This window comes from Gorilla gorilla, chromosome 4 (genome assembly GCF_029281585.2).
Source record: "Gorilla gorilla gorilla isolate KB3781 chromosome 4, NHGRI_mGorGor1-v2.1_pri, whole genome shotgun sequence".
Taxonomy (NCBI): domain Eukaryota; kingdom Metazoa; phylum Chordata; class Mammalia; order Primates; family Hominidae; genus Gorilla; species Gorilla gorilla.
In genome coordinates this window covers 23958806-23985593 of record NC_073228.2, presented here as the reverse complement: position 1 = coordinate 23985593, position 26788 = coordinate 23958806, and the positions used below count along the sequence as shown (strand labels likewise).

The 26788-nt window shown below is 45.4% G+C and overlaps 1 protein-coding gene across 1 annotated transcript; it reads left to right on the top strand.

Annotated features, from left to right (window-relative positions):
• The first annotated feature begins 6 nt into the window (after positions 1-6).
• Positions 7-26788, top strand: KPNA2 (karyopherin subunit alpha 2). Its single transcript, XM_031011729.3, has 12 exons — positions 7-164; positions 15282-15769; positions 17032-17129; positions 17281-17418; positions 20603-20691; positions 22010-22278; positions 22855-22949; positions 23050-23313; positions 23788-24021; positions 24270-24452; positions 25717-25866; positions 26450-26788. The coding sequence occupies exons 3-12, from the start codon at positions 17055-17057 to the stop codon at positions 26540-26542; spliced, it is 1590 nt and encodes a 529-aa protein (XP_030867589.1). The 5' UTR covers positions 7-164; positions 15282-15769; positions 17032-17054; the 3' UTR covers positions 26543-26788.

Here is a 26788-nt window from a genome sequence, read left to right as displayed (position 1 = left end):
AGTGATTTGGCAGCCGCCCCCAGCGGCTGCGGCGCGCGCCTGCGCTTTTCTGCGTCGCTGTCCCTGTCGGCCGCCTGGACTGCCCGCGCGCCTGCGCCATGGGCCCGGAGCGGCGGCAAGGGCCCCGGAGCGCCTGCGCGTGACCCTCCGATCTCTCCTGCCCGGTAACTGCATGGCATCCACCTCGCCGGGTTTGGGTGCTATCCTTCCTGTCGGGTTCTTCAAGCGTTCTTAACTCCAGTTGTCCATTGGGCTCACCTGGGGAACTTTAAGCAAGGTTCCAGTGCCTGCCCCATCCCATTCTAGTTCAGTTGACTTGGGCGGACCTGGGCGCCTTCATTTTACAAAGTTCCCCGGGACCCTCTGCAGGGCAGGCGGCGTTGGGAGCCACTGCAGATCGCGAAATCCTCCCGCAGCTTCCCTCTCCCGCCAACCTTCTTGTCCCTGTCTTCTCTTTCTTTCCCGCGTTTATTCAGCAGAGATTAATGTGATAACCTGTTATGTACTGGGAACTGTTGGGCTCCTGGGTGAACAGGCTTTTCCACCCCACGAGAACTTCAAATCTGACCTCTGTCCCTACGGCCATTCACCTTCAGCCGTTTTCCTCCCCCTGACTCTTCTTTCCCTCTGGAGTAAAGGGAAAATGAACATAACAAAGTCCCTAAGTGCAAAATAGTACGGGTTTGGCTTCCCCCCTCCCTCAACCAACATCCTGAAGTTAAGTTTTGAGTAAAGACTTGGAGACTTTCTGGTGCCATGCACACTATCTGTATGCTTGTTGCATGTAAAGATGCTGCATTTGTGATTTTTACAAATACACAATTTCGTTTTCTTCTTAGACACGTAACACTTGTTCTTCACAAGTCTGTATTAAAATATGGCTAAGCCGGCCGGGCGTGGTGGCTCCTGCCTGTAATCCCAGCACTTTGGGAGGCTGAGGCTGGCGGATCACTTGAGGTCAGGAGTTGGAGACCAGCCTCGCCAACGTGGTGAAACCCTGTCTCTACTAAAAATACAAAAAAATTAGCCAGGCGTTTGGTGGCGTGCGCCTGTAATTCCAGCTACCAGGGAAGCTGAGACAGGAGAATCGCTTGAACCTGGGAGGCGGAGGTTGCTGTAAACCGAGATTGTGCCACTGCACTCCAGCCTGGGCGACAGAGCAAGACGGTCTCAAAAAAAAAAAAAACCACAAAAAAACAAACAAACAAACAAAAAAAAAAAACGATAAGCCAAGTAAAGAAAATCGAAATTGGGCCGGGCTCGGTGGCTCACGCGGGTAATACCAGCATTTTGAGATGCCGAAACGGGCGGTTCACTTTAGGTCGAGACCAGCCTGGCCAACAAGGTGAAACCTAATCTCTACTAAAAATGCAAAAATTACCGGGGCATGGTGGCGAGCGCCTGTAGTCCCAGCTGCTTCGGAGGGTGAGGCAGGAGAATCGCTTGAACCGGGGAGGCGGAGGCTGCAGTGAGCCGAGATCTCGCCATTGCACTGCAGCCTGGGTGATAGAGCAAGACTCTTTCAGAAACAAAAAAAAAAAGGGGCCGTGCGCGGTGACTCACGCCTGTAATCCCAGCACTTTGGGAAGCCGAGGCGGGCGGATTATGAGGTCAAGAGTTCGAGACCAGCCCGGCCAACATGGTGAAATCCCGTGTCTACCAAGAATACAAAAATTAGCGGGCCGTGGTGGCGCGTGCCTGTAATCCCAGGTACTGGGGAGGCTGAGGCAGGGGAATCGCTTGAACCTGGGAGGCAGAGGTTGCAGCGAGGCGGGATTGCACTACTGCACTCCAGTCTGGGCGATAGAGCAAGACTCTGTCTAGGGGGAAAAAAAAAGAAAATCGAAATTCTGTAAGTCGGAGTTAACCACTCCTACAAAATGTATTAACATTTTGGTGCATATCTTTCTAATTTAGTCTGCGTGTGATGTGTCACTTAACTGTTTTGTTACCCTTGGCCTGTGAACTCTGAGGCATTCAGGAAATGCTTTTCATGAAAACAGGTTATTTATTGCGTTGACATTTGCACCGATGGTGCAGAAGCAATAGCGGGTGAAATAGCAAATTTAAGGCATTTGAACTAAACTAATAAGAGTCATATTCTTTACCTTCGTGCACTGGCAGAGGGAAAAAGCCAGATTTACTGAAGCATATCCTTGGTGACGCTGTAAGAATAATTAAGTGTATTAAGTTTCAACGCTTGAGTGCACAGCTTTTTAATATTTTCTTTGACAATGGGAAGTATGAATAAATCACCTCTACGCATACCAGAATACAATGGTTTTTGCTTGAGTAAAGCACTTTTGGGATGTTGGAGTTGCACTCCGAACTAGCTGCTTTTCAATCGTACCGAATTTTCACTGAAGGAACAACTGACCGACAAACTAGATTATTCAGAGTTGGGCATTTTGCAGATATTTTTTAGAAAATGAACAAAGTGAGCATGTCGCTTCAAGGAAAACAATTTGCACTGTTTGTGGCTAATGAAATAACCTACATTTTCAAGGGAAGGCCGGGTGCGGTGGCTCAGGCCTGTAATCCCAGCACTTTGTGAGGCCGAGGAGGGCAGATCACGAGGTCAAGATTCAAGACCATCCTGGCCAACATGGTGAAACCCCATCTCTACTAAAAACACGAAAATTAGCTGGGCGTGGTGGCACGCGCCTGTAGTCCCAGCTATTCCGGAGGCTGAGGCAGGAGAACCGCTTGAACCTGGGAGGCGGGGGTTGTAATGAGCCTAGGTGGCGCCAGTGCACTCCAGCCTGGCGACAGAGCGAGACTCCGTCTCAAAAAAACAAAAAACAAAAAAACAAAAAAACCGTCAAGGGAACATTTAAAAGCTTGAAACCTTGTATCCACCACTGTAAGCTTGATAGCTTTCAAATACTTAAAGACATTTCTGTTTAATGAGTGCAATGTTTTGATGTTGTACAATTCAATGTGTCAACACTTGGAAGATCTGCATACCTCTTAGTGTAACGTGTTTCAAATGACCAGTGCATAATGTTCGATATTCCTGCATGGGTAAAGGTAAAATACGCATCCAAGTGGAGTACAGACTAATGAGCCACCACCGCACGGCCAGACTAATGGATTTTAATGTAACAGAATACAGAAAGTTTGGTGATATGCTCTAGTTTTCACATTGCAGCATATTTTCTTAATTAATTGACTTTATTATTTTTTATCAGTTTTAGGTTTGCAGAAATATTGAGTGGAAAGTACAGAGGGTACCTGTATATTCCTTCACTTTCCCTCACCAATTTCCCGTTATTAACAGCTTGCATTAGTATGGTATATTTGTTACAATTGATAAACTAATACTGATACATTATAATTAACTTCATTAACAATATAATAATTAATAGTAATATTTAATATACATTATTATTAAAGTCCATAGTTGACACTTGCAGGGTTCACTCTTTGTATTGTGCATTCTATGGCTTTTGACAAAGGTGTAATGTCATATATCCACACAGTATCACACAGAATAGTTTGACTGCCTTTAAAATGCCTTATTCCACCTATTCATTCTCCCCTTCCTCCCCTGAAACCCTTTCCAACCACTAATCTTTTTTTTTTTTTTTTTTTTTGAAATGGAGTCTCGCTCTGTCACCCTTGCTAGAGTGCAGTGGCGCGATCTCGGCTCACTGCAACCTCCGCCTTCCGGGTTCAAGCGATTCTCCTGCCTCAGCCTCCCAAGTAGCTGGGACTACAGGCACAAGCCACCATGGCCGGCTAATTTTTGTATTTTTTAGTAGAGACGGGGTTTTACCATATTGGCCAGGCTGGTCTCGAACTCCTGACCTCGTGATCCGCCCGCCTCGGTCTCCCAAAGCGCTAGTATTACAGGTGTGAGCCACCGCACGTGGCCCCAACCACTAATCTTTTTTGTCTCCATAGTTTTATCTTTTCTAGAATGTCATTTACTGTAGTTGGAATCATACAATGTGTAGCCTTTTCAGACTGGCTTCCTTCATTTGGCAATATGCATTTAAGGTTTCTGCATGTTTTTCTCATGGATTGATAGCTCAATTTTTGCTTGCTTGTTTGTTTCTTTGTAAGTTTGTTTTTGAGATGGAGTCTTGCTGTGTTGTCCAGGCTGGAGTGCAGTGGCACGATCTCGGCTCACTGCAACCTCCACCTTCTGGGTTCAAGCAATTCTGTCTCCTGCCTCAGACTCCCAAGTATCAGGGACTATAGGTGTGTGCCACCGTGCCTGGCTGAATTTTTTTTTTTTTTTGAGATGGAGTCTCACTCTGTCACCCAAGCTGGAGTGCAGTGGCTATGAGCTCGGCTCACTGCAACCTCCACTCCTGGGTTCAAGCAATTCTCCTGCCTCAACCTCTGGAGTAGCTGGGATTACAGGCACATGCCACCACCACCCGGCTAATTTTTGTATTTTTAGTAGAGATGGGGTTTCTCCATGTTGGCCAGGCTGGTCTCAAACTCCTGACCTCAGGTGATCCACCCACCTCGGCTTCCCAAAGTGCTGGGATTACAGGTGTGAGCCACCGTACCCGGCCTATATTTTGTATTTTCAGTAGAGACAAGGTTTCACTGTTTTGGCCAGGCTGGTCTCAAACTCAAACTCCTGACCTCAAGTGATCTATCTGCCTCGGCCTCCCAAAGTGCTGGGATTACAGGTGTGAGCCACCGTGCCCGGTCTACTTGTTTTTTTGAGACTGGGTCTCACTCTATTGCCCAGGCTGGAGTGCAGTGATGCAATCACGTCTTACTGCAGCTTCCAACTCCCAGGCTCAAATGATCCTTCTGCCTCAGCTTCCCAAGTAGCTGGGATGACAGGTGTGCACCACCATGCCTGGCTAATTTTTATATTTTTTGTAGAGACCAGGTTTCACCATGTTGCCCAGGCTGGTCTCAAACTCCTGGACTCAAGCAATCTGCCCACCTCAGCCTCCCAGACTGCTGGGATTCTAGGCATGAGCCACCATGCCCAGCCTTCTTTTCTTTTCTTTCTTTCTTTTTTTTTTTTTTTTTTTTGAGACAGTCTTGCTCTATTACCCAGGCAGGAGTACAGTGGCTCAATCTCAGCTCACTGCAACTTCTGCTTCCCAAGTTCAAGTGATTCTCCTGAATCACATCATGGCTAGCTAACTTTTGTATTTTTAGTAGAGACAGAGTTTTGCCATCTCTACTGGAGTTGGCCAGGCTGGTCTCGAACTCCTGACCTCAGGTGATCCACCGGCTTTGGCCTCCCAAAGCGCTGGGATGACAGGCACGACCCCCGTGCCCGGTCTGGACTTTTGTTATTATTATTATTTTTTTTAGAGACAGGGTCTTGCTCAGTCACCCAGGCTGGAGTGCAGTGGCTCAGTCATAGCTCACTGCAGCCCCAAACTCCTGGGTTCAAGCAATTGTCCTGCTGCAGCATCCCAAGTACCTGATACTACAGGTGCACACCACCACACCTGTATAATTAATTTTTTTTTTTTTTTTTGTAGAAAAAGGGGGTCTCCCTCTGTTGGTTACACAAGCCCCTGGCTTCAAGTGATCCTCCTACCTCAACCTACCAAAGTGCAGGGATTACATGCATGAGCCACTGCACCCAGCCTTCTTATTTGAGGTGGCAAATTCCTTTACTCATAAGCCAACTTAGGATTGGGTCTTCTGCCTCTTGCAACCAAAAGAGTCATAAACAATACACTCAGGAATTTGTGAGAGGAAGATAGGACTGACAACAAAGGTGGTTTGGAGAAGGGGTAGATGTATGGATCTTTTGGAATGAACTTAGAAGGTGTGGATTTGAGTTACACGGATGTTCACCCAAAGGCCTCCACTGTGGAATAGGCTATTAATATTCAGGTGGCCATGATGGCCTGCTCTGTAGATGTCCATCATCCTCCTTCCCCTGCCAGGCTAGTGCTTGCTTAATGGGATCATGAACCACATGGCCAAGGCAGCAGAGACAGAGGCTATGCATACGCTCAGTATCATTCACTTCCTACTACTGAGTCTGGTCTGGCTACTATTTCTGCTGGGGGCCCAACCAGCCCTGATGTTGGCTTCACACCCTGAAGGGACCATTCAATTACCTGGTGATCATGACAATAACATTGGACCCTTTCCATAATAGATCAGGAGGAAGAGACATTTTATCTGGATTGGGCCATATTTACTTTCCAATGTGTCACTCTGCTGCCAGCACCACCATCCATTCACTTTCTTTTTTTTTTTGAGACGGAGTCTTGCCCTGTCGCCCAGGCTGGCGTACAGTAGCATGATCTCGGCTCACTGCAACCTGCGCCTTCCAGGTTCAAGCGATTCTCCTCCCCCAGCCTCCCGAGTAGCTGGGATTACAGTCGCGTGCCACTACGCCCAGCTAAATTTTTGTATCTTTAGGAGAAACGGGGCCACCATGTTGACCAGCCTGGTCTCGAACTCCTGATCTCATGATCCGCCCACCTCGGCCTCCCAAAGTGCTGGGATTACAGACATGAGCCACCGCGCCCGGCCCCTCCTTTCACTTTGCAAGTCTTTTATGCTGTCATGGATTCCCAGACAGACAACACTGCTCCAACCAAGAAACTCACCTCACAGCGAAATTATGGAATTGCAAATCAAAATAATGAGATACCGCTACACATCTATTGTAATGGCTAAAATGCAAAACACTGACAACACCAAATTCTGGTGAGGATATGGAACAAGAGGAACTCTCATTCATTGCTAGTGGGAATGCAAAATGGTACAGCAACTTCAAAAGATAGTTTGGCAGTTTCTTACAAAGGTAAACATAGTCTTACCATACCATCCAGCAATCGCAATCCATGGTATTTATCCAAGTGAGTTGAAAACGTATGTCTACACAAAAACCTCCACCTGCACACAACTGTTTATAGCAGCTTTATTCGTAATTGCCAAAATTTGAACCAACCAAGATGTGCTTCCATAGGTGAATGGATAAACAAACTGTGGTACATCCATATAATGGAATTTCTTTTTCAGATTTTTTTTCTTTTCTTTCCTTTTTTTTTTTTGAGACAGGATCTTGCTTTGTTGCCCAGACTTGAGTGCAGTGGCGTGATCACTGCTAACCTCAAACTCCTGGGCTCCAGTGATCCTCTGCCTCGATGTCCCAGGTAGCTGTGTACAGGAATGCACCATCATGCCCAGCTAATATATTTTTTATTTTTTGTAGAGATGGAGTCTTGTCATTTTGCCCAGGCTAGTCTCGAAACTCCTGGGCTCAAGCGATCCTCCTACCTTGGTATACAAACATACAATGGAATATTATTCAATGATAAAAAAGAAGGCTGGGCCAGGCACGGTGGCTCACCCTGTAATACCAGCACTTTGGGAGCCCGAGGCGGGCGGATCACCTGAGGTCAGGAGTTTAGGACCAGCCCAGTGAAACCCTGTCTCTACAAAAAAATACAAAAATTAGCCAGACGGGGTGGCATGCACCTGTAATCCCAGCTACTAGGGAGGCTGAGGCAGGAAAATCGCTTGAACCCAGGAAGTGGCGGTTGCAATGAGTCAAGATCACGCCACTGCACTCCAGCCTGGGGAGACGGAGTAAAACTCTGTCTCAAAAAAAAAAAAAAAAAAAAAAAAAAAGTCCGGAGATAGGTCTGCCTTTCAGATGTGTCTTGATTAGGGGTTTAAAAGAAATCAGGGAGGCCGAGGCGGGCGGATCAGGAGGTCAGGAGATCAAGACCATCCTGGCTAACATAGTGAAACCCCATCTCTACTAAAAATACAAAAAAAAAAAAAAAAAAAAAATTAACCGGGCGTGGTGGCGGGTGCCTGTAATCCCAGCTACTCGGGAGGCTGAGGCAGGAGAATGGTGTGAACCCGGGAGGCAGATCTTGTAGTGAGCCGAGATTGCACCACTGCACTCCAGCCTGAGCAACAGAGTGAGACTCTGTCTCAAAAATAAATAAATAAATAAATCAATAAATAAATACAATACAATACAATACAATAAAAGAAATCAGAATCTGGTGTCTCTCTTGAACCTGTTCTACTTTGTTCTATTGTCACTCTATTTTCAGACAGGCTCCAGGCTCTTTCCTTACAGTGGTAAAATATTTACAACAGCTCCAGACTTTACATCCATTATCATAATTCCAAGTGTAGAGGAAGTACATCTCACCCCTATTAGCCAAAGTCCCAGGCCTGATTCTTACCGGTCCCTATTGAGTTATATGCTCTCCATGAAACCATACCTGTGACCTAGGGGAAGGGTTTCCTCCTTGGCTTATGCCAGTTAGAGTCCACCCAGGGTAGGGAGTCAACCTCATCCAACCACATGGACTGGTGTGGGTGAGCGCTGGTTCCTGCAGGAAAGTTAGGAATTACTCTTTTAATAGAAGTGTGCATATCTGCTGGGCAACATAAACAAAATTAATGACCCTTATACCAACCAGCCAGCTAAACTGGTTTTCACTGTTTGGGAATCAGTGTGGATCTCACCTCGGGATATCTGCTCTTTCAGAAAAATGTGTACCAGCTGCATGCTTCAAGGTTCTACCCACTAGGGAGTTTGACTACTTACTTTCCTTCAGAGCTGTGTGTTAGTCCATTTTGTATTGTTATAAAGGAATACCTGAGGCTAGGTAATTTATATTTTTTTAAAAAGGGGAGGTTTAGTGGCTCATGGTTCTGCAGGCTGTACAAGAAGTATGGTGCCAGTATCTGTTTCTGGTGAGGGCTTCAGGAAGCTTCGAGATGGAGTCTCACTCTGTCACCCAGGCTAGAGTGCAGTGGCACGATCTTGGCTCACTGCAACCTCTTCCTCCCAGGTTCAAGTGATTCTTCTGCCTCAGCCTCCTGAGTAGCTGGGATTACAATCATACCCCACCATTCCCAGCTAATTTTTGTGTTTTTAGTAGAGGCGGGGTTTCACCGCCTTGGCCAGGCTGGTCTCTTAACTCCTGACCTCAAGTGATCCACCCACCTTGGCCTCCCAAAGTGTTGGGATTACAGGCATGAGTCACTATTCCCGGCCCAGGCTCTTTTTAACAATCAGACTTCAGCCAGGCACAGTGGCTCACACCTGTGAGCACTCTGGGAGGCCGAGGTGGGGAGATTGCTTGAGCCCAAGAGTATGAGACTAGCCTGGGCAACATAGTGAGACCCCATCTCCATTTTAAAAGAAAAAGAAAGGGCCGGGCACGGTGGCTCACGCCTGTAATCCCAGCACTTTGGGAGGCGGAGGCGGGTGGATCACGAGGTCAGGAGATCGAGACCATCCTGGCTAACACGGTGAAATCCCGTCTCTACTAAAAATACAAAAAAAAATTAGCTGGGCGTGGTGGCGGGCGCCTGTAGTCCCAGCTACTCGGGAGGCTGAGGCAGGAGAACGGCGTAAACTCAGGATGCAGAGCTTGCATTGAGCGGAGATGGTGCCACTGCACTCCAGCCTGGGCGACAGAGCGAGACTCCATCTCAAAAAAAAAAAAAAAGAAAGAAAGAAAAAGAAAGAAAAAGAGTCAGATCTCACAGTAACTGACAGTCAGAACTCCCTTGTTACCATGGGGAGGGCACCAGCCATTACTAAGAGATCTGTTCTCATGACCCAAACGCCTCCCACTAGGCCCCACCTCCAATACTGGGAGTCAAATTTCAACATGAGATTTGGAGGAAACAAATAGCCGAACTATATTAGGTTGCCTACATGTGAGGCCATCGGTCAGGAGCAATTCACTTCAGCTAATGTCAACATAGTATGCAGAGCACCTAGCTTGACCTTCATCTTGCTGGTCACTGATTGTCCCATGAGGCCACAGATGTAATCTGCTGGCAGGAGTCAGCAGCTGGGAACATAAGTCACTTGTTCATGCAGTTTTCTTCTACCTTCTGGGTCCTTTTGGTCCAGGTCCCTCCCATCCCACTTCTACTTCGTTATGGAGTGCTGCTGTGCCCACCCAACTTCATGGGATCAGATAACCCCCAATTTGTCATGAGTAGCTCACATTACATTGGTTTTATTTTATTTGTTTTTGAGACAGGGTCTTCATCTGTTACCCAGGCTATGGCGCAGTGGCATGATCACATGGTTCACTGCAGCCTCGACCTCCTGGGCTCAGGTGATTCTCCCACTTTAGCCTCCTGAGTGTCTGGGACTACAGATACGTGCCACCAGGGCTGGCTACACACCAAGCCTGGTTAGTTTTTTTTTTTTTTTTTGAGACAGGGTCTTGTTCTGTCACCTAGGCTGGAGTGTGGTGGTATGATCTCTGCTCACTGCAACCTCCACCTCCTGGGTTCAAGCGATCGTCTCAGCCTCTTGAGTAGCTGGGACTACAGGTGCATGCCACCACGCCCAGCTATGTTTTGTAGAGATGGGGTTTTGCCATGTTCCCCAGGCTGGCCTCGAACTCTTGGGCTCAAGCAATCCACCCATCTCGGCCTCCCAAAGTACTGGGATTACAGGCATGAGCCACCCCACCTGGCAGGTTACATTTTTATTTGGAGTTCAGTAGGTGATCAAGAGCTCTTTCTCAAAACGAGGATAGTTCCTTACTGAAGAGCCTCCATATGTGGCACTAATCTCTGCAGTTTCCCCAAGGATGCAGTTTTGCTTCTGAGTTACTGTTTTTGTGGGGAAGGGAGCACCAATGGCTTTCATTTAGCCAAGTCTGCCACAGTAGCCCTGACACAGAGGGTAAGAAAGCCAGCGTGGGGGTTCTGCCAGCAGCTGGGAACATCCGTCCCACCCGCAGACTCAGGAACAGGCAAGTAAACCTAGGATGGGTTTGGAGACTCTTCAGCTGACACAGGGACCCAGGTTCCTTCCATGTTGCAGCTCTACCACCTTCCTCCTAGGGCTCCCAGTGTGGCCAGGCTTGTCTGCTTCAAGCCAGGGAAAGGAGAGAGAGAGACACCATTTTGTAAGCGCTAACCCATTAGACAAATGCATTACTTTCACTTGAACTAGACTTATGGCCTCACCTGGATCCAAGGAAACTGAAAAGTAAAGTCACTGGCTAGGCACCCATCCACCCATCTACCAGCAACAAGTAGACCAAATGGAAGGTGAAACATGAGTTTTGGTGGAGAATTAGGGATTGCTGCCACACTCAAATCAGAAAGGGCTGTATTTGGCTGAGCACTGTGGCTCACACCTGTCATCTCAGCACTTTGGGAGGCTGGGGTGGGCAGATCTCTTGAGCCCAGGAGTTCTAGACCAGCTTGGGCAACATGGCAAAATCCCATCTCTACAAAAAATACAAAAATTAGCTGGGCATGGTGGCGTATGCTTGTAGTCTCAGCTACTTGGGAGGCCGATGTACGAGAATCACTTCAGCCCAGGAGCTTGAGGCTGCAGGGAGCTCTGATCGTGCCACTGCACTCCAGCCTGGATGACAGAGCAAGACCCTGTCTCAAAAAGAAGAAAAAAGTGAGAAAGTGGTGTGTTTGAGGGATGTTGTATAGTTCACAGAACTGAAACATGAGTTTACAAGATGGCCTAGAAAGACAGAAACTAAAGGGCCTCAGCCTCAGTAGCTGGTGGTCCTATGTCTTTCAGCCAGCTCAGCTCCAGGCCCCTTTCTTTCTTTCTTTGCATGTTTTAACTCAACATTCATATTTTGAAGGAAGATAATCTGAATGGATTTTTTTTTTTTTTTTTTTGAGACAGCATCTCACTCTGCCACCCAGGCTGGAATGCAGTGGTGCCATCTTGGCTCAATGAAGCCTCCACCTCCCAGGCTCAAGCCATCCTCCCACCTCAGCCTCCTGAGTAGCGGGGACTACAGGCATACACCACCATGCTTGGCTAATTTTTTATTTTTACCTATTTATTTTTTTAGACAGAGTGTCACTCTGTTGCTCAAGCTGGAGTGCAGTGGCACAATCTCAGCTCACTGCAACCTCTGCCCCTGCGTTCGAGTGATTCTTGTGCCTCAGCCTCCTGAGTAGCTGGGACTATAGGCACGAGCCACCGTGCTTGGCTAATTTTTGTATTTTCAGTAGAGACAGAGTTTTACCATGTTGGCTGGCTGGTCTCGAACTCCTGACCTCAAGTGATCCACCTGCCTCGGCCTCCCAAAGTGTTGGGATTACAGGCGTTAGCCACTGCTCCCAGCCTCTGCTAATTTTTTTTTTTTTTTTAATTTTTGTAGAGATGGTGGTTTGGAGGAGGGCATCTCGCTATGTTGCCCAGGCTGGTGAATGGATATTAAGAACTGAATGTTTGCATTCCTCTCAAAAATTCATATGTTGAAAACCTAACTCCCAGTATGATAGTATTTGGAAATGGGGCCTATGGGAGGTTGAGATGAATTCATGAGGGTGGGGCCCTCATGATGAGATTAGTGTCCTTATAAAAAGAGCCATCAGGCGGGGCGCAGTGGCTCACGCCTGTAATCCAAGCACTTTGGGAGGCTGAGGTGGGCGGATCACGAGGTCAGGAGTTCAAGAGCAGCCTGGCCAACATGGTGAAACCCTGTCTCTACTAAAAATACAAAAATGAGCCGGGTGTGGTGGCATGCACTTGTAATCCCAGTTACTTGGGAGGCTGAGGCAGGAGAATCACTTGAAACCAGGAAGCGGAGGTTGCAGTGAGCTGAGATCGCGCCATTGCACTCCAGCCTGGGTGACAGGGCGAGACTCCATCTAAAAAAAAAAAAAAAGAGACACCAGAGAGCTTTCACTCTCCCTTCTCTGTGCTAAAATGAAGAAAGAGATCATGCTAGCACTCAATTAGGCGATGGTCATCTGGACGCCAAAGAGGGGGGCCCTTCCTGGAAACTGACCACTCTGGCACCCTTATTTCAGATTTTGTGATCCAGAAATGTGAGAAAAATAAATGTTCGTTATCTAAGCCTCCCAGCCTGTAGTACTTTGTTATGGTAACCTAAGCAGACTATGCTAGTGGACTAATACATCAGCTAAAACTTGGTCATAAATGATAGGACTTTTTTTTTTTTTTTGAGACGGCGTCTTGCATTGTCGCCTGGGCTGTACTGCAGTGGCACCATCTCAGCTTACTGCAACCTCTACCTCCCAGGTGTAAGTGATGCTTGTATCTTAGCCTCCTGAGTAGCTGGGACCACAGGTGTGTGTTACCACACCTGCCTAATTTTTTATATTTTTAGTAGAGACAGGGTTTTGCCATGTTGGACGGGCTAGTCTTTATTTTTTGAAATGGAGTTTCGCTCTTGTTGTCCAGGCTGGAGTGCAATGGTGTGATCTCGGCTCACTGCAACCTCTGCCTCCCAGATTCAAGCAATTCTCCTGCCTCAGCCTCCCAAGTAGCTGGGGTTACAGGTGCTTGCCACCACGCCCAGCTAATTTTTTGTATGTTTTAGTAGAGACAGGGTTTCCCTATGTTGGCCAGGCTGGTCTTGAACTCCTGACCTCAGGTGGTCTGCCCACCTCGGCCTCCCAAAGTGCTAGGATTATAGGTGTGAGCCACTGTGCCCGACTATATCGTATCTTTCAAAGGCAATTTTGGGCATTATACTTCTGTTTCAGGTTGTTTTTAGGTGCAAGTACAGAATAGTGGTTCAGAACACAGATCCTGGAACCAGACTGCTTATGGCTGAATCCTGTCTTTGCCATTTACTGGCTGTGTGACCCTGGAACAAGTTACATAAACACTTGTGATTCAGTGCTCTCTTTTGTGAAATAGAGCAAGTAACAGTACTACCTCACAGTTGTGAAGATCAAGTGTATTAATGTATGGTAAACACTCAGAACACTTCTGGGCACATAGTAGTCAGTATTTTCAAGCAAAAGAAACTCAACTTGGCTTGGTATGGTGGCTCAGGCCTATAATTCCAGCACTTTGGGAGGCTGAGGTGGGTGGATTGCTTGAGCTCAGGACTTCGAGACCAGCTTGGGCAAAATAGTGAAACCCTGTCTTTACAAAAAATGCAAAAATTAGCTGGACGTGGTGGTGTGTACCTATAGTCCCAGCTATTTGGGAGGCTGAGGTGGGAGGATGGCTTCAGCCCAGGAGGCAGAGGTCGCAGTGAGCTGAGATCGTGCCACTCCACTCCAGCCTGGGCGACAGAGCTAGACCCTGTATCAAAGAAAAGAAAAAAAAAAGAGAAGAAACTCAACTTGACAATACAAAAGAAATGTGTATCGGATCTCATAACTGCAAACCTTCAGAGATAGAGCAGGTCAGACCTCTCAAGGTTTCCCTACAGTTTTCTTATTCAGATTTCTAGGACTCACATCCCTTAGTTCAGAAGAACAGAGGCTGCTTTCCTACTTCCAACCGGTAAACAAAAGGCAGAGGCTGTCCAACTGGATGAATTTAGGTCATGTGCCTGCCCCTGAACCATTCTCAGTAGCTGAGAGAATGCCCCACAGTGATTGGTTTAGGGGTGAATTCCTTCCACATTCTTGCATTTAGGGGGATGGGATTATGCTGATTAAGAGTAGGTCCAACCCTTTATGAACTCTGGCTGCTATACGATGAATGAGGCTGGCATTAATGCCTGCAAGAATGGACAAAGTTGCTGTTTGAATTTATTTATAGTAAGAAATAAACCATGAAAACTTTTCTAAAATGTAATCTTTTAGAACACAAAAAAATTGCAGAAACAAAAATGGCCCAGAATCCTGATGCTCTGTTGACCATCTTTGTTTTGTTTGTTCGTTTGAGCATATGGCAAAAAATGCAAAATTCAGAAATGTGTAATGAGCATAGAATGTTACTATAACAATTGAAAAAACTTGAACACAGACTACATACTAAACAACAGCATGAAATTTCAGTTTTTCTGAATTTGATGATTGCAGTGTGGTTATATAAGAGAATGTCTTAGGAGAGACACCGTGAAACAGAGGAAAAAGGACATGATTCTGAAACTCTTAAATGTTTCAAAAAGTAACATATTAAAATCACACATATGTACACGCGTGCATATGTATACATATATATGTATAGAGAAAGCAATAGCAAATGTGGCAAAATGTTAAGATTTGGCAAATCTGGATAAGGATTTGCAATTCTGCTGCATTTGAAATTATTTAAAAATAAAAAACTTGAGTTTTTGGAGAAACAGGCATAAGAAACCTTTTGTTACCATATTTGCGGCTTCTATACAGTCTTTTATGACGCAATTAAAAAAAAAACTAAACTAAAAAATATAACACAAATCTTCCCTCCCGTAGTAGCCAGAAACCCCCGCCGAGTACTTTGGGTGTCATAATAGGAAAAAAATGCAAAGCAATATGTTTTTCTATAAAGATTACTTATTTACTAATTAGAATTTTTTTATTTTCATGAAGATCAACAACAAAGTTTTTTTAAAATAATGACTTTGAGAATCATTTTGTGGTATTTGTTTAAGGCTGTCGCCCAGGAAAACGCCCAAGGACCAGGCACGCTTCAACCCTATGGAAATACGAACGGCCCAAGGAACCGCCCCTTCGCGCTGCTTGACGGGATCTGGAGTCCTCCCGCTCCGCCCCGCCAGGCGCTCAGGGACCGCCCGGCCGCTCCCTCACCGCCCGGCCGCTCCCTCACCGCCCGGCCGCCCCCTCATCTCGCGATGCCATCCTCTTTTTTTTTTTTTCTTTCCCCCCTCCCACTCGCCCCCAAGCCCTATGACTCCCTCCCCTCCCAACGTGTTTTTCAAATCCACCAATGGGCACACAGTTTAGGCTCGAACCAGCCAATCGGAATGCGGAGTCACCGGGAAATTTAAATCGCGCCGGCCGGCTGCACGAGCCACACGGTCTTTGAGCTGAGTCGAGGTGGACGCATTGAACGCTGTCGCCCCACAGCAGCTGATTCCCCCCGCATCGCCTCCCGTGGAAGCCCAGGCCCGCTTCGCAGGTAGAGACTCAGGCGGCGGCCCGGCCCGAGCGCTAACGACTTGCCCGTGGGCGGCGTTCGCCTTTTGGGTTGGGGGAGGGAGGCCCCGGGTCCACGCCGAGCCTGGCTCTGCCTCCCGCGTTGACTAGGCCTCGGGGGCGACGTTCATTGACCAGGCGGCTGAGTTTCGCGGGGTCTGCGGGTTTAGGGCGCCGACGCTCTGCAAACAGCAGCGGAGGCCTTAACGCGTCGCGCCTGGGAGAATCGGAGCGAGTCAGGCTTGAGGGCGAATGTCTCGGGAGGACTTGTGGCGGCCCTAGCCTCGCCTCCTTCTTTCTCGTTGCATCTTCCCCGGCGTGGGGGCAGGGGCTGGGGGTGGCAGTTGGGAGCACCGTCTCTGACACCTAGGCCCCGGGGTGGCTCTGCCACCAAGTCGTAGGCGAGCGTAATGAAAGCAAAGATAGCACATTGTAAGGAGGGCTTTGACTTTTGTCATCTTCTGAATGACGCACAGCTGATGTCATCCTAATTAAGCGCATTCACTCCTGGTCTCTGGAAATGCAAATCAAATATGCGAGATGCGGCACTGCATTTTTAATGTTGACCATAATGTAATGATGAAGCAAATTTTTGTTTAATTTTCGAGTCTGCACCTATTTTGGCCAAGTAAAGACAGTAAAATAGGGAGAGCCTCCTGAGGATCTGAATTTATTGCCCTGGCACATAATTTTTAGCTGTAAGTTGACTTGGTTCCCCTACTTTGTCTTGAATTAACTATTAGGGACTCTGGAGTATCGAACCAGGCTGTCAGAAACGGTGGACACATGTGGCTAGTCCAAATTGAAATACGCTGTAAGCTTAAAGTACACAAAAGATTTCAAAGATGGAGTATGGAAAAAGAATGTAAAAGATGTCAGTTATTTTATATATTGATAACACGTTGAAATACTATTTGGATATGTTGGGTTAAGTAAAATACATTATTAAAATTAGTTTCACTTGTTTCTTTTCTCCTTTTTAAAAATATGGCTACTAGGAAGTTTCAGTTTATATAGCTTGCATTCTATTTCTGATGGAGAGCCCTCTCCAGGAAGTCTCAGCCCTTTAGAGGGAAGGGGGACACTTCCCCTTTGGGTAAAGCTATTTCATAGTGCCGAAAACATGATGATCCCCCCTCTAGTATACAGGTGTGGATTCAGCTTGATAATTCAGTTCTTATTTGGTACTATTATTGACGAAGGAAAATGATAAAGGAAATATTTTTCTCTTCCCCCATCTTTTAGCTTTCTCTCTTTGTCTCATAACCATGTCCACCAACGAGAATGCTAATACACCAGCTGCCCGTCTTCACAGATTCAAGAACAAGGGAAAAGACAGTACAGTGAGTACCTTCTGTTGCTTTCCTGTGGTGGTATTTAAATGGGAAGACATTTGGAAAGGGGTGAAAACTGAGGGATTTTAAAAAAAAAATGCCCTCACTTAGCAACAAAAACTGGTGTGATAGGTGAAACGGCATGTTATCTTTTCTCAAGGAAATGAGGCGTCGCAGAATAGAGGTCAATGTGGAGCTGAGGAAAGCTAAGAAGGATGACCAGATGCTGAAGAGGAGAAATGTAAGCTCATTTCCTGATGATGCTACTTCTCCGCTGCAGGAAAACCGCAACAACCAGGTAAAAAATGTATTTTAGTTTATGAGTTATGTGAAATCCAGAAAATCAGTAGGGACTTTTCTTAGAAATTCGAGTAAACTTAACATTTCTAGTCTTACGGTTTTAACTATCTGTGAACATCTTTTTCTCTGTTTGCAATTAGTAATTGTCTTCTTTCCTGCCTTCTATAATCCACTGAAGCTGATTTAGGATCTTCCTTTAGCTCTGACCTTCCTTCAGACTTCCCTGCATTTCTAGCTACTAGCTGGGTACCTTGGCCTGACCAGTGTGTCCAGAGCCAGCCAGTTTCTGGTTTATTTCTTCTTTTTTTTTCTTCCCCCGAGATGGAGTCTTGCTCTGTTGCTCAGGCTGGAGTGCAGCGGCACAGTCAGCTCACTGCAACCTCTGCCTCATGGGTTCAAGCAATTCTCCTGCCACAGCCTCCTGAGTAGCTGGGATTATGGGTGCGCATCACCACGCTTGGCTAGTTTTTGTATTTTTTTTTTGTTTCTTTGAGACAGAGTTTTGCTCTGTCGCCCAGGCTAGCGTGCAGTGGTGCGATCTCCGCTCACTGCAAGCTCCATCTCCCGGGTTCACGCCATTCTCCTGCCTCAGCCTCCTAAGTAGCTGGGACTACAGGCGCCTGCACCCTGTCCGGCTAATTTTTTGTATTTTTAGTAGAGACGGGGTTTCAACATGTTAGCCAGGATGGTCTCAATCTCCTGACCTCGTGATCCACCCGCCTCAGCCTCCCAAAGTGCTGGGATTACAGGCGTGAGCCACTGTCCTGCCTGTTTTTGTATTTTTAGTAGAGGCGGGGTTTCACCATGTTGGCCAGGCTAGTCTTGAACTCATGACCTCGTGATATGCCTGCCTTGGCCTCCAAAAGTGCTGGGATTACAAGCGTGAGCCACCAGGCCCTTCCCGTTTTTGGTTTATTTCTGCCTTTTTTGGTATTCTCTATGTTTTTGTATTTGTCACCAGCTTTGTTCAGGACTTTCCTTCTGAAATATTTACAGTAGCCTCCTAATTTATCGTATCCTTCTTTATGCCATATACTATTTTCCTGAAATTTTTCCTAAAGTACTGCTTTAGACCTGTGTTTTCGCTCCTTAAAATCCATACTCCAAATTGCTTGAACCTGGGAGGCGGAGGTTGCAGTGAGCCAAGATCATGCCATTGCACTCCAGCCTGGGCAACAAGAGTGAAACTCCATCTCAAGGAAAAAAATAAAAATAAAAATAAATCCATACTCCAGCTGGGCATGGTGGTTCATGCCTGTAATTCCAACACTTTGGGAAGCTGAAATGGGAGGATCACTGGAGGCCAGGAGTTTGAGCCCAGCCTAGGCAACATAGGAAGACCTCGTCTCTATAAAAAGTAAAGTTAGCTGGGTGTGGTGGTGCCGGCCTTTAGTCCAAGGTATTCAGGGGGCTGAGACAGAAGAATCACTTGAGCCCGGGATTTTGAGGCTGCAGTGAGCTGTGATTGCACCACTGCACCCCATGCTGGGTGACAGTGAGACCCTGTCTCTAAGAAATCCCTACTCTATGAAGGCCTTCCATAAAGTAGACTTAACTTAGATTTTCAAATTTATCTTTCATCTGGGCCCTTTCCTACATGTTTTTCTCACAATATGCTTCCTTTTTTTTTGTTTTGAGACAAAACCTTGGTTTGTTGCCCAGGCTGGAGTGCAATGGTACGATCTTGGCTGACTGTAGCCTCCGTCTCCTGGGTTCAAGTGACTCTCCTGCCTCAGCCTCCCAAGTAGCTGGGATCACAGGGGATTACCACGATGTCTAGCTAATTTTTGCATTTTTAGTAGACATGGGGATTCACCGTGTTTCCCAGTCTGGTCTCGAACTCCTGACCTCAGGTGATCCACCCGCCTCGGCCTCCCAAAGTGCTGGGATTACAGGCGTGAGCCACTTCGCCCAGCCAAACAAACCATTTATATTTGCAGCAACACTTAACTGTGGAAATATGTAGATTATAAAATTAGATATGAAAGTCCTCGGCTGGGTGTGGTGGCTCACACCTGTAATCCAATTACTTTGGGAGGCTGAGGCGGGTGGATCACCTGAGGTCGGGAGTTTGAGACCAGCCTGACCAACATGGAGAAACTACATCTCTACTAAAAATAAAAAATTAGCTGGGCATCGTGGCGCATGCCTGTAATCCCAGCTACTCAGGAGGCTGTGGCAGGAGAATCGCTTGAACCCGGGAGGTGGAGGTGGTGGTGAGCCGAGATCACGCCATTGCACTCCAGCCTGGGCAAGAAGAGCAAAACTCTGTCTCCAAAAAAAAAAAAAAAAAAAAAAAAAAAAAACTTCGGGCATGGTAGCTCATGCCTGTAATTCCAGCACTTTGGGAGGCTGAGGCAGGTGGATCACCTGAGGTTGGCAGTTAGAGACCAGCCTGACCAACATGGAGAAACCCCGTCTCTACTAAAAATACAAAAAAAAAAAAAATTAGCCAGGCATGGTGGCGCATGCCTATAATCTCAGGTACTTGGGAGGCTGAGGCAGGAGAATCGCTTGAACCCAGGAGGCGGAGGTTGTGGTGAGCCAAGATCATGACACTGCACTCCAGCCTGGGGATTGAGTGAAACTCTGTCTCAAAAAAAAAAAAAAGAAAATCCTCAGAACGTTGCCTATGACTTCATGTCTTTCTCCCTCAAAGTATATCTGAATGCAAGTGATTGAGACTAACGTAGAAATGATCTTCAGTCTGCTCTGATTCTTGATTTTTGAGACAAGGTCTTGTATGGCGACAGGCAAACACCACCATGCCTGGATAATTTTTTTGTTGTTGTTGTTGGGAGGTCTCACTGTGTTGCTCAGGCTGGTCTCACCTGAGCTCAAGCCATCCTCCCTCCTGAGCCTCCCAAAGTGCTAGGCTTACAGGTGTGAGCCACCATGCCTGTCCTTCTCGTTCATTTTTTAAAATTGTTCAAAGCTGCCTTTTTTAGCGACAAAACACTTGGATACTCCATAACTTGAGACTCCAGTGAGTCATGACAAGTTTGGAAACTGTTCTACATATAAAATAATGAATATTTAACAGGCAAAATTAAATGTAGGGCTAAATATTTAGTAGCTGGCTATTAAGCCTAACGATGTTTACACTTGCCTTCACAAGTAAGTGTGGATTTTATTTGTATTTAATCTTAATGATAATATGCAAACTTTCACTTTTCTTCTAGGGCACTGTAAATTGGTCGGTTGATGACATTGTCAAAGGCATAAATAGCAGCAATGTGGAAAATCAGCTCCAAGCTACTCAAGCTGCCAGGTAAGTCTTGTCTGCAATAGCATGGGTAGCCTAAGAAATTCGTGTGTTTAGATTTTTTTTTTGGGGGGTGGGGCAGGAAGGGACAGACAGATAGTATAAGGAAAGATTAGGCCAGCCAGCCATAAGCCAAATAGTATTTTTTATTTATTAATTTTTTTGAGAGGGGAGGCCTTGCTATTTTGCCCAGGCTGGCCTGGAATGCCTGGGTTCAAGCAGTCCTCTGACCTCAGCCTCCTGAAGTGCTGGGATCACAGGTGTGTGCCATTGCACCTGCCCATAATGTTTTTACCAAAGTAATGTTTCAAGTCACTGGCAGGGGAAGGAAGAAATAAATAGTAAGTGGGATTGAGACATGCATTTAGAATGATAGATCCATTTAGGAGATAAGTATAATTTGACCTTTACCTCCCACTATACATGGATATTTATGATATAATAGAAAGGATTAATAAATTCTATAGCTTGACAGTGTGCAGAAGAAAATTTCAATGGTAAATTATCATTAAAAAGTTCTAGGCTGGGCGCTGTGGCTCATGCCTGTAATCCCAGCACTTTGGGAGGCCAAGGGGTCGGTTACTTGAGCCCAGGAGTTTGAGACCAGCCCGGGCAACATGGTGAGACCCAGTTTCTACAAAAGAAATTATTAGCTGGGTGTGGTGGCACATGCCTGTAATCTCAGGTGTTTGGGAGGCTCAGGCACAATAATCACTTGAACCCAGGAGGCGGAGGTTGCAGTGAGCTGAGATCTTGCCACTGCATTCCAGCATGGCGACAGAGCAAGACTCTGTCTCAAAAAATAAATAAATAAAATTACCTGGGTGTGGCCGTGCGCACTTGTCGTCCCAGCTACTAAGGAGGCTGAGGTGGGAGGATCACTTGAGCCCAGGAGGTCGAGGCTGCAGTGAGCTGTGATCGTGGCACTGCACTCTAGCCTGAGTGGAGTGAGATCCTATTTCAAAAAAACAAAATGTGCTTAACCACAACTATCAGAACAAATTCAGTGAGAGTATAACCCTGTCAGAATGTGAAAAGTTTTTTTAAAAAGTGACAAGATCTGTAGTAGATTTCTGCAGGGATGGAAAGGAGGGTAATCTACATTAATTTCTGGAAAAATGGTAGTTAATTATACCGCATACGTAGCACCATACAAGTAATCTGTTCAGCTTCTCTTAGGTTCCAGAATGTCTCAGCATTTAGTGATTTACTTAAAAGGTTGTCTGAAGTTCTAAACTCTTGAATTGCATTTTATATTGGTTTTTACACAAACTCCTTTTGTTAATCACTGTCGACTTTTATTTCTCTTTTTGTTCCCCTTTAGGAAACTACTTTCCAGAGAAAAACAGCCCCCCATAGACAACATAATCCGGGCTGGTTTGATTCCGAAATTTGTGTCCTTCTTGGGCAGAACTGATTGTAGTCCCATTCAGTTTGAATCTGCTTGGGCACTCACTAACATTGCTTCTGGGACATCAGAACAAACCAAGGCTGTGGTAGATGGAGGTGCCATCCCAGCATTCATTTCTCTGTTGGCATCTCCCCATGCTCACATCAGTGAACAAGCTGTCTGGGCTCTAGGAAACATTGCAGGTACTTGGACTTGAAGTTCTTTTGACTGAATGTATCTAAGCGTAATTAGTTGGAAGAAAGGCCTTGTTATAAGTAATAGCGACTTTGTCAAGTTTTGAGCTTGCTTTCAAGCCCTTATTAGGAATGAAAGTGTCGTCTTTACAAAGGCAGCAGAGGGGCATCTAAGTAAGTTTGGGAGTTTTTGCTGGTGCATTCAGTCACTGAAAATTGATGGTGTTGGACAAGGTAATAAAATTAATCTTGCCTCGGCCGGGCACGGTGGCTCACACCTGTAATCCCAGCATTTTGGGAGGCAGAGGCGGGCGGATCATGAGGTCAGGAGATCGAGACCATCCTGGCTAACACAGTGAAACCCCGCCTCTTCTAAAAATACAAAAAATTAGCCGGGCGTGGTGGCGGGCGCCTGTAGTCCCAGCTACTCAGGAGACTGAGGCAGGAGAATGGCTTGAACCCAGGAGGCGGAGCTTGCAGTGAGCCGAGATCGCGCCACTGCACTCCAGCCTGGGCGACAGAGAGAAACTCCATCTCAAAAAAAAAAAAAAAAAAAAAAAAAAATTAATCTTGCCTTTTTTTCAGGTGATGGCTCGGTGTTCCGAGACTTGGTTATTAAGTACGGTGCAGTTGACCCACTGTTGGCTCTCCTTGCAGTTCCTGATATGTCATCTTTAGCAGTAAGTTACTAACAAGAGTAAAGTTACTCACTTCTTCATTCTAATTTCCCCCATCTTCTCAAAAGACAGAACCTCTCATTGCCTATTTTTTTTCCCCCAGTGTGGCTACTTACGTAATCTTACCTGGACACTTTCTAATCTTTGCCGCAACAAGAATCCTGCACCCCCGATAGATGCTGTTGAGCAGATTCTTCCTACCTTAGTTCGGCTCCTGCATCATGATGATCCAGAAGTATTAGCAGATACCTGCTGGGCTATTTCCTACCTTACTGATGGTCCAAATGAACGAATTGGCATGGTCGTGAAAACAGGAGTTGTGCCCCAACTTGTGAAGCTTCTAGGAGCTTCTGAATTGCCAATTGTGGTAAGTTATTTACTTGTAGATTAGGACATAAGTATAAGAAGCATGATCAGGGCTGGGCGTGGTAGTGGTGGCTCACACCTGTATAATCCCAGCACTTTGGGAGACCAAGGCGGGTGGATCACCTGAGGTCAGGAGTTCGAGACCAGCCTGGCCAACATGGTGAAAGCCCATCTCTACTAAAAATACAAAGAAATTATCTGGACATGGTGGCACGTGTCTATAATCTCAACTACTCGGGAGGCTAAGGCAGGAGAATTGCTTGAATCTGGGAGGCAGAGGCTGCAGTGACCAGAAATCATGCCATTATACTCCAGTCTCTCAAAAAAAAAAAAAAAGCATAATCAGTTGATAGTAATACTGAAATATTGCCTATTTCAGGCCATGGTGGGCTTCTTGTTAAAACTTTTAGGGTATAGAATTTCTAAAGTGCTGGGGAAAAAATAACCAGCATCAACATATTTTTTTTTTTTTCAGACTCCTGCCCTAAGAGCCATAGGGAATATTGTCACTGGTACAGATGAACAGACTCAGGTTGTGATTGATGCAGGAGCACTCGCCGTCTTTCCCAGCCTGCTCACCAACCCCAAAACTAACATTCAGAAGGAAGCTACGTGGACAATGTCAAACATCACAGCCGGCCGGCCGGACCAGATACAGCAAGTTGTGAATCATGGATTAGTCCCATTCCTTGTCAGTGTTCTCTCTAAGGTAACAAAGTCTTAGGATTTAATCAAGTCATTTTTAGTATTTATAGAAAGCTGTGCTTGATAAGCTTCTTCATGTGCAAGAATCTTGGGTTCTACTAGGAGTCCTTTGCTGAACAATACCCAGTAACCCCTTTACTTAAGGTTGGATAGAACCTTGGTACTTTCAGTCATTGTTTTTGTGAAAAAGTACTCTTGGAATCTTATTTGTGCAACTGTTCTGAAATAAAACCATTTCCTTATGTTTAATAGGCAGATTTTAAGACACAAAAGGAAGCTGTGTGGGCGGTGACCAACTATACCAGTGGCGGAACAGTTGAACAGATTGTGTACCTTGTTCACTGTGGCATAATAGAACCGTTGGTGAACCTCTTAACTGCAAAAGATACCAAGATTATTCTGGTTATCCTGGATGCCATTTCAAATATCTTTCAGGTAAGTCCTATCAAGGTGGCTTTGTTTAAATTTGGACTTGATAATAATCAGTTTACTATTTAGACTTGGGGGAGGGCAGCTGTAAGTTTACTCACTAGTAAGCCACAGAATCAGAAAGCCTGTTTATGTGGCCACCCCTTTGATTAAAAATGAGGCAGGCATTATAAAAGATATAAAAGAGACGACAAGTGGATCGTGCGACCTGAATCGGAGTCAGGCGCTTATGTGGACTCATCACACCTGTTTACTTGGTTGATTTAATTTCCTAATTTCATACCGATTTTTGGTGACATTAAATTTGAATGACTTGGCCAGGCACGGTGGCTCATGCCTGTAATCACAGCACTTTGGAAGTCTGAGGTGGGTGGATCACCTGAGGTCAAGAGTTCGAGACCAGCCTGGCCAACATGGCGAAACCCTGTCTCTGCTAAAAATGCAAGAATTAGCCATGTGTGGTGGTGGGCGCCTATAATCCCAGCTACTCAGAAGGCTGAGGCAGGAGAATCGCTTGAACCCAGGAAGCAGAAGTTGCAGTGAGCCAAGTTGGTGTTATTGCACTCCAGCTTGGGCAAGAGTGAAACTGTCTTAAAAAAAAAAAAAAAAAAAAAAGTTGAGCCTTCAATAATGGATGCTAGCGTATCTGTTACTGTGTATAAATAATTTGTCAGTATGTGGCCAGTATTTCTTCTTCCCCTCATCTAATCCCCTAAGTTATTTTGAAGCAAATCTGTTTTTTTCATCTATAGATATTTATGTATCTCTTTAAGGTTGAAAATTTAAAGGAAAACTAACCTACATGCCATTCCATATGTCCAGTAAATCCTTAATACCAACACACATTCTGTTTGGGGACATTTAGTTTAGCACACCATAGGCCATCTTTGCCCTTAGACACCTTGACTACACCTTGTGATGACATAGGATGCTTTACAAAACAATACACCCCTGTTCCCATAGCAGACCAGTTGAACTGGAATGTAGTGTTGTTTTAAAAGTTGCCCGCATGATTTTGATACATAGAAAAGGTTGGGAGCTACTGATTGTAAGATCTTTGGCTCCAGTTGAAGTAGTGCTAAAAGCAGGTACAGATCCAATCACATTGAGTGTCAACAAAATATAAAATGGACATAAAACTATGATAGGCTTGATGAAGGAATTGTTAGGTGCTTATTTCTGCCTGATGTATCAATATTCAAATTATTGATGTTTTCTTCATTAAAATAAAACCAGAGTATATGCCAGTAAACTTGGATTTTTTTTTTAGGCTGCTGAGAAACTAGGTGAAACTGAGAAACTTAGTATAATGATTGAAGAATGTGGAGGCTTAGACAAAATTGAAGCTCTACAAAACCATGAAAATGAGTCTGTGTATAAGGCTTCGTTAAGCTTAATTGAGAAGTATTTCTCTGTAGAGGTGAGTAATGGATGGTAATATTAATAACAACTTGGAAACATAAAGTCAAGGCCATAAGCCTTTTTTTCCCTTTTAAAAATAAGTGTCATATCTTTGTTAAATATAGTAAAATATCAGTGTGCATAGGACATAATGTACTTATTTGCCCCTCTAGTTTGGCTTGATGGTAATAAAATCTTTTTAAACTGAGATTTTAAAAGCCACCAGATTAGTTTCAAATGAACAGCCTTGAGAATCTTAGAATATCTTGAGGGTAAGTTAATGGGTGTCATTGTAGGAGTTGATAGAGAAGTAGGCCAGACCTATCACCATGCTCTGGGCCTAATACAGTCTTTTCCTATTGAAAAGTGACGGTTGGGGAAGAAAAAAATCTCGGCCTGTTTCTGTTACTGTAGTAGCTAGCATTTATGAATTGGCAAAGTTTCAGAGACCCTCCCTCCCCTATGTCAGATACTACAATATCATACAGGATTAAAGGTGTAAAATGCAGATCAAGACCTAGAGATTAAATACAGACTTCTAGGTAGGCTGCTGCTTGGAATACTTATATCATTTTTATACTTATTTTTTAATATATTTCCAGGAAGAGGAAGATCAAAACGTTGTGCCAGAAACTACCTCTGAAGGCTACACCTTCCAAGTTCAGGATGGGGTTCCTGGGACCTTTAACTTTTAGATCATGTAGCTGAGACATAAATTGGTTGTGTACTATGTTTGGTATTTTGTCTTACTGTTTCTCTACTAAGAACTCTTTTTTAAATGTGGTTTGTTACTGTAGCACTTTTTACACTGAAACTATACTTGAACAGTTCCAACTGTACATACATACTGTATGAAGCTTGTCCTTTGGCTAGGTTTCTAATTTCTATGTGGAATTTCCTATCTTGCAGCATCCTGTAAATAAACATTCAAGTCCACCCTT

Coding starts and splice junctions, on each gene's coding strand:
- KPNA2 (XM_031011729.3), top strand. CDS start 17,055: ATGTCCACCAACGAGAATGCTAATACACCAGCTGCCCGTCTTCACAGA. Junction 17,130..17,280: donor ACAAGGGAAAAGACAGTACA/GTGAGTACCTTC, acceptor TCTTTTCTCAAG/GAAATGAGGCGTCGCAGAAT. Junction 22,950..23,049: donor CTGATATGTCATCTTTAGCA/GTAAGTTACTAA, acceptor TTTTTCCCCCAG/TGTGGCTACTTACGTAATCT.